The sequence below is a fragment of the Echinops telfairi genome, unplaced genomic scaffold, assembly GCF_000313985.2.
Source record: "Echinops telfairi isolate 266 unplaced genomic scaffold, ASM31398v2 ScPeMD7_7469;HRSCAF=8507_1, whole genome shotgun sequence".
NCBI classification, from domain to species: Eukaryota; Metazoa; Chordata; class Mammalia; order Afrosoricida; family Tenrecidae; genus Echinops; species Echinops telfairi.
Genome location: NW_022111373.1, coordinates 142153050 through 142160727, shown reverse-complemented (window position 1 = coordinate 142160727; position 7678 = coordinate 142153050). Strand labels below are relative to the sequence as shown.

The 7678-nt window shown below is 49.2% G+C and overlaps 1 protein-coding gene across 1 annotated transcript in view; it reads right to left on the bottom strand.

Annotated features, from left to right (window-relative positions):
- The window catches only part of CTNND2 (catenin delta 2), an 840020-nt gene that overhangs the window by 15182 nt on the left and 817160 nt on the right, over positions 1–7678 (bottom strand). Inside the window, exon 18 of the mRNA XM_045285280.1 lies at positions 1323–1488. Coding sequence (XP_045141215.1) covers positions 1323–1488 — 166 coding nt within the window. The remainder of the gene's footprint in view (positions 1–1322; positions 1489–7678) is intronic.

Below are 7678 nucleotides of genomic sequence, written 5' to 3'. Positions count from 1 at the left end.
GGGGGTGGTGGCTTGGAGGGGTTGTGAATGGAAACAGCGGCTCTCGCTTCAAGGAACGCTGTCCAGATTGTAGGGCAAATGAAGGCGAAGGCAGGTGATGGGACAAGGGGAGCAGGGCATGTTGGAGTAGTGACCAAGAAGCACTAAGGTTAGCTTCCACGGAGTCCCGGATGATAAGAAAGTAGACGCAATGGAAGCGATTCCGGCAGGTGGGATGGAGGAAGGGCACCTCTCAATGTCTTCTTGGCGAAAGCATGGAATGTGGCGCAAATGAAGGGTCACGGGGCTTTGCCCCACTAAGGGGTTGTTGGTATCCTTGGAAGAGGCAGAGTTCTCAATAGGAGGGAGTGAGTGGGCTTCCCGGAAATGCTCTTGCTCTGCTCGGTTTCCTTCTCTTCCTTTTCTTTCTGGCCCATCCCACTCCTTCCCTCGCTTCCTAATGGACAGCATCCACCTCCAGCGCCCAGCCTCTTGGGTTCTCCTACACCTCAAGTTACACCACATTAGTGCCTCGTGCCCGTGTGATGGAATATGGGCACGCCCGTTCCATTGTGCTTCGCAGACGTGTCAATTTGGCCAAACTCAAGGCATGTGGCAACCCGGAACCAAGCCAATCTGTTGGCTCCATATTTCCAACTGCACGTGCTCACTCTGTGCCTCCGTTTCCCACTTTGGTCATCTGCCTAATCTTCTAAATGTTCCATCACGCGAATCGCAGATTCAGAGTGGCTGCTGACTACAGCAGCGCTTTAGGGCAGAGTAGAAGTGCTCCGTCGGGTTTCCAAGACCGCGGATCTTCCTGGAGCTGGCTCCTGAGGAGTGGCTGGTGGGTCTATATCGCCAATCTTGCAGTTGTTCGTCTGATGCTTAATCAACTGCACTACCAGGAGGCACCCTTTAATAGACTTCGGTGACGTGCACTTTGATACACATCAAGAAACCAAACAATTATGCACCGTTTTCATTGTATTGCCATAGTCTGGAAGGGAACCTGTGAGCGCGTTGAGGCATGCCTGTATTTGGAGGTGGACTAGGAAGAAGGGTAAAGGAAGGTAAAGGAAGACCGAGGATGAAAGGAAGTGCCGAGCACATCTCCTCCCCTAGCTGTTCTCAGGAATATGCTGCTCGGTTTTCATAACCCTGGCTCAGTCGCCTCATTTCCAACACTTGGGACTTTCCCTACAAGCTCTCAGGTGACCCAAGAGCTGCTATATCTTGTCTTGCTGATTTGTCAAGGACAGATGGAAGCTTGCCATGCCAGCCCTCTGGACCCGCCCTAGAGCTAGTGGTCATCTCGGGGAGGAAGTGCCCGCCGAGCTCACCTGTCACGGTGTCTTTCCTGGAAGTGTGTTCTCCTTTAGGCCCGTGGTAGGTGGTGTTGCTGCCAGTGGATTCATAGTCTGTTTTCCTCTCTTTGAGGCTGATCATTTCCCGAGGTGAGGCTGGGGCACTTGCTGAAGAAAGAAACCAAAGGGACAAATTACATCTCTCATGGCATGGCATGTCTGTCTTCTGATGCACACTCCAAACCAATCCAAACCCAAACCCAGTTCACTACCATTGAGTGTGTGGTAGTTACATAATCTGGTGTCAGTTTGGGACTTGAGAGGATTAAGAGTGAAGGGGTATAGTCTAATCTGTCAATTGGGTCATAGCCAATGAAGCCTCTGTGTAGGCATGGCTTTCTCCTGAGAATTCTGGTAACTCCTGTATTTTCCTCCTTGGAGGCGGGAGATAAACACTCTCTCTGCTCACTCCCTGAGAGACACTCTACTGACAAGACACATGGCACTATGCTGATAGACCCTGTACCCTGGGAACTGGAGAAGCCACGTGGAGACCCCTGCCAGCATTGAGATGCTTCTACTGCCACTGGATCCACAAGACTTTGCACCTACTGGCCTGTGATATTCCTGCATTCGGTGTCATTGCATGTGTTTCATGCATCAGAAGAGGACTTTATAGATTCGGACATTGGGCTAATATCGGACTTGTGGACTTGATCTGGACTAGGTTGGGATGTTTTCTCAATATTCATTTGCTCTTCTATATAAAGTTCTTTCTTATACACCTATGAGTATGTCTATGAATTTGTTTCTCTATTCTACCCAGACTAACATAGAGTGGATGCCAACTCACAGCGACCCTGTAGGACAGGGTAGAACCGCCCCTGTAAGTTTCCAAGACTGTAAGTCTTGACAGGAGATATGAAGCCCTATTTTCCCCCCAAGACACTGCTGGTGGTTTTGAACTGCTGACCTTGCAGTTAGCAGCCCAACCACACCCCTAAAATGGTAACTACTACACCACCGGGTCTCTTACACACATACAGACCCATCAAGATTACGAAGACTCACATGTATGTTTATGGACCTCTTGATCTTTTGGTAGATTTGGCTCTTGGAATGCCTGCCTCCCTTCTTGCACCAGTGACATTAAAGTTATGGAGTACGTGACCTAGAAACAGGTAACTTAGAGCTATATACCAGGGCCTGTCATTTTAGACAGGGCGCTTTGTGAGGATAAGACCTCCCTAAAGTGCATGAAGACCAATCAAGGTTTCTTTCTCTTTCCCTTTCTTTCCTTCTTCCTGTTTTTCTTCCTCTTTTCCTTTGTAATTGGAAGAGCCATCACTCCACTTGGGGATTCCTAATGATAAGCAATGCATCTTACTTAGGTGCTGTCATCGGGTGCCATCAAGCCGGTTCAATCCCTAGTGGCCCTGTGCCAAGAGAGCGAAACACAGCCTGGTCCTGCATCATCCTCACAATTGTTCCTATGCCTGAGCCCACTTCAACAGCCACTGTGTCAGTTCATCCCTTGAGGGCCTTCCTCTTTGCTGCTGCCCCTCTTCTTGACCAAGCATGATGTCCTTCTCCAGGGACTGGTCTCTCCTGACAACATGTCCACAGTGTGTAAGATGCAGTCTTGCCATCCTTGCCTCCAAGGAGCATTCTGGCCATACTTCTTCCAGGATGAATCTTTTAGCAGTTCATGGTACTTTCAGTAGTCTTTCAATAGTCTTCACCAACACCATAGTTCAAATGCATTGATTCTTCTCCAGCATTCTTTATTCAATGTCCAGCTTTCACGTGCATAGGAGGCCATGGAAAATATCATGACTTGGGTCAGATGCACCTTAGTCCTCAAAGTGTCATCCTTACTTTTCAACACTTTAAAGAGGTCTTGTGCAGCCGATTGACCCAATGCAACACATCATGTGATCTCTTGACGCTGCTTCCATATTATTTTTGGAGGACCCCAGTCTGATCAGGTCTCAATTTACCTTCCAGCTGATGTCTACAAGCCTCTCTGGATGCTCACAACTCCTGCCACCCGGGACTGCTTGTTTCCTGAAGGAAGGACCCTCTTTTTACTTTGGGAGGCATTTAATTCACATCGCCCAAACTGGCATCTTCTAGAGCAGTGGTTCTCAACCTTCCTAATGCTGCGACCCTTTAATAACACCTCATGTTGTGGTGATCCCCAACCATAAGATTATTTTCGTGGCTACTTCATCACTGTCATTTTGCTATGGATCATAATGAAATGTATTCAGCGTCACCCGAGGACAGATTCATAGCAGATGGCCATGAGACAGTTGCCCATGCTGCCATGTCTGAGCCTGTGGGCATGGATGTCAACTAAAGCAAAGGCAGGGCCAGAGGGTGGGAAGTGCTCTTGCATTTCACAGCTGAGTGCTTTCAGACACTTCCTGCAAGGCCCTCCATTCACTTCTAGATAATCCACAGAAAGCCCGGGGTCGCTGCTCGGCTCTGGAGAACCTTTCAGGTTTCCCGAGCCTGGCTGCCCATCCCATTAAATTACCTAGATTCCTTGGACAAATAATGATGCTTGAGCACTAACTGGACAGACCAGGATCCCAGGGCACTGATCAGGTGAAGTGTGTCCGCTAGGAGACCTTGCGGCTCACATCATTTGTGCACAAGCCGGCATCACATGGGTTTGAGCCAGCGTTTCATCTCCTTGCTGTATGTATGGTGAGCCATTGAAGGCTGAGAAGAGCAGGGCAGGGCTTTGATTTCATCGAAGGTGACCACTGGCTGGGTGGAGTGGACAGAGAGATCTAAAACATGAGCCATTTCTGTCTTCAAGGGAGTGGGTACAGGGAAGAGAAAGGGCGATGAGGGAGGCTGGGGAATGTGGGGGGAGTGCCACAAATCCATTGGAATTGGGAGATCTGGTGCTTCAAAAGGGGGGAGGAGTGTGGCATGACCTGACTCCTTCACAAGGCCTCCAACTGATCTTGGGGTCCACCCCTATCTGTTCCTGAACATCACTACTGTGTCTCCTTTACCTCCTCCACCCTTGGTCCTCTCCTCTCTCTTCTACTTCACTCCTGCCTCCAAGGAGGAAAATATGGGAATTCTCATAATCCTTAGGGGAAAGCCATACCCACAGGCTTTATTGGCTACAATCCGACTGACAGATTAGACTCCACCCCTTCATTCTTAATCCTCTCAAGTTCCAAATGCACACCAGATTATGTAGCTACCACACCCTCCTTTTGCCTTATTGACTCAACACCCTTTGTCTTTTAAAGTTTGCTCTGTTGTTATTATTCTTGGTAGGTGCCGCCACATTGGTTCTAACTCTGGGGATTCAACAGAATTCTGCTACAAGTGTGGAAAGGAGCCCTGTTGACACCACAGGTACGTATTTGTCTGCTGACAGGAAAGGCTGAGCTGCAAACCACAAGGTCAGTGGTTCCAACTCACCAGTATAGCCTTGGGAGAAATATGAGGCCACTACTCCCTTAAGGAATTAGTCTCAGAAAGCCAAAGGCGGCCGATCTACCCTGTCCTGTAGGGTGACTACGGGCCAGAATTGACTCTCTAGCAGTGGGTTTGGGAATGCCTCGGTAGGACAGAGATTTGGCAATCTGATCTTCTAAAAGTTAGAGCCGAGAAAACCCGTTCTACGGTATCGCACAGGGCCACAGTGAGTCTGATCAGACTGATGGCTCCCACCAACACCCACAGAATTGTGGCAATCGCACCATCAGAAGAGGTCACTGCACCATCAGAAGAGGTCACTTCCTTGATTCTTGGAGCGTTTGGTATTCCCACCCCCTGCCCCAGTCATTCTGGTTTCCAGAGTCTTGTCTAGGGCTGGACTGAAGGGGGGAGTGCTGGTGGTGAAGTGGACTCCGCCGCAGGCTGTTAACCACAAGGTCTAAACCACTTCAGGAGAAAGACGCGGCTTTCTGCTCCCATGAGGAGTTACAACCTCAGAAACCCATGGGTGCAAGTCTACTCTGCCTTCCAAAACTCCCAACTCATCGCCATTCAGTCGATGGCCCTCATAGAGACCCTATAGGACAGGGTAGAACTGCCCTTGTGAGCACTAGAATCAACTCAAGGGCAGTGAAATCTAATTCTGTGCCCCCTGGTCCCCCACAGTCGTCAGTTTGATTCTGACACACAGGACCTGCCAGCAGCTTTCGAAGGCTGTCCTCTTTACGTAAGCAGACAGACTCAGTGATTGTCCTGCTGGGGCTGCTGGGTTCGAACCATGGACTTTTCCATTAGCAGCCGAGCACTAAACCGCTGTGGCACTAGGGCTCTGTGAACAATAACAGTACAATAAAGCACAAGCGTTCCCACGGCTGGGAGCGGGTGACTATTTCTGTCCCGTGTCCTCCATCCATCTTTGAGTGTCCTCCTCATGCCGACAGTAAAGGCAGGTGTAAAGTTTTATGGGAAAGCACAAGAGCAGAGAGACCACTCTGCCGGGGAAGGTTCTCTCCCAGGCTCCCTGAGAATTGGTTTGGGGAAATATGACATCCTCTGGGGGTGAGGAGGAGGTGGGGGAGGGAGAAGCTTTTCCTCAATGAAAGCTTGTATAGGAGGGTACCTGGGGTTTGTGTGGGTGTGCGACGGACCATTGTGCATTCTGAGAACAGCATCAAAAAACCAAAGGCGATTTGAAGAACGGAGCAAACAACGTTAAAAGCCCGGCCACTTGTCTTCCTCAAGGACATGTTTATACTTGGCTTCTAAATGTTTCTCTGATCTTCTCTTTGTCATGACTTAGGTACCCGTGGGAGTTATATAATTTCATATCAACTTGATAAATAGGTTATAGGGGTGGAGTCTAGCCTGTCCATCAGGTCACAGCCTGATTGATGCCTCTATGTGGGCCTGGCCTTTTCAAGAGGATCTTGGGAGTTTTCCTCTCTTCCTCCCTGGATGCGGGACACATTCACTCTGCTTCACATTCCTGTTGACAAACCACATGGAGCCAGGCTGATGGCAGTCAGAGCCCTGGAGGCTCATCTAGTGCCATCGGACCCACAGGACTTTCCACCTGCCAGCCTGTGATCTTCCTGCATTCGGCATTAATGCATGTGCTGCATGAGTCTGAAGAGGAAGTCATGGGCTACTATCAGACTTAGGGGCTAATATTGAACTTATGGACTGGGCTGGGATGTTTATAATGCTCTTTCCTATGCATATATGACTCTCCCTGGATTTGTTTCTCTAGTCAGCCTGGACTAACACAGTATCTAAGTAATTAAAGTAACTAAAGAAGTACACTCAACATTTAACCCCTAACCAAACCAACTGCTCTGGAGTCTATTCTGACCCCTAGCGACCCTCGTGGACAGAGGACAGCTGCCCCAAAGGGTTTCCTGGGCTGTAATCTTCACAGAAGTGGGCTACCATGTCTTTCTCTTGCAGTAGAGTGGCCAATGGGTTTGAACCACTGACCTTTGAGTTAGCAGCCAACTTTAACTACAGCATCACCAAGGTTCTGCTGTAGAATAGCAACGTCATAAAGATTAGAGAAAAGTTAATTACCATATATACTCCAGCATAAGCCAACCCGAATATCAGCCAAGGCACCTAATTTTACCATAAAAGCTGCATTAAAAACGTGCTGCATACCTCATCTTATACTTGAGTATAAGCAGTAAATTAAATGCCTTATGCGAGTTGTAAGGCAAACGTCATGAGGATGGATTTGTTGGTTCTTCCCAAACTCCAAACTCACTGCCATCAAGTCGATGCCAACCCACAGCAACCCTACAGGCCCGGGTAGAACTGTCCCTTTGAGTTTCTGAGACTGAAACTCTTTACGGGAGTAGAAAACCTCATCTTTCTCCCAAGGAGCGGTTGGTGGTTTTGAACCACCGACCTTTTGTATTTCAGCCCAACACATAACCACTATGCCACCATGGCTCCTGTTGGTCCACAAAGCGTAGTAAACGGCTGATCAGACATGGGCTCATGAGGAAATCTTCAATGACAGGCTTTGAAGGGTGAGTTAATGCCGGGAACAGCACACCCACTCTTCCCAGCTCTGTGGCTGTTGGGTGCCAGTGAGTTAATGCTGGCTCACGTGGACCCCGTGTGGCGGGACAGAAGTGTCCCACAGGGTTTTCTTGAATGTAGTGCTTTGGGCTTGTTGTCAGGAGAGCCTAATCTTTGGAAGGGGCCATCGTGCTTGGTAAAGCGGAGGGGCAGGGAAAAGAGGAAGGCCCTCAAGCAGATGGATGGACACAGTGGCTGCACCAATGGGCTAGCGTAACAACCATCATGAGGATGGCGCAGGACGGGCCAGCGTTTCATTCTGTTGAACACTGGGTCGCGATGTGTCAGAACTGACCCGGTGGCACCCAACAACCAACAACTACAATCATTGTGAGCCGGGT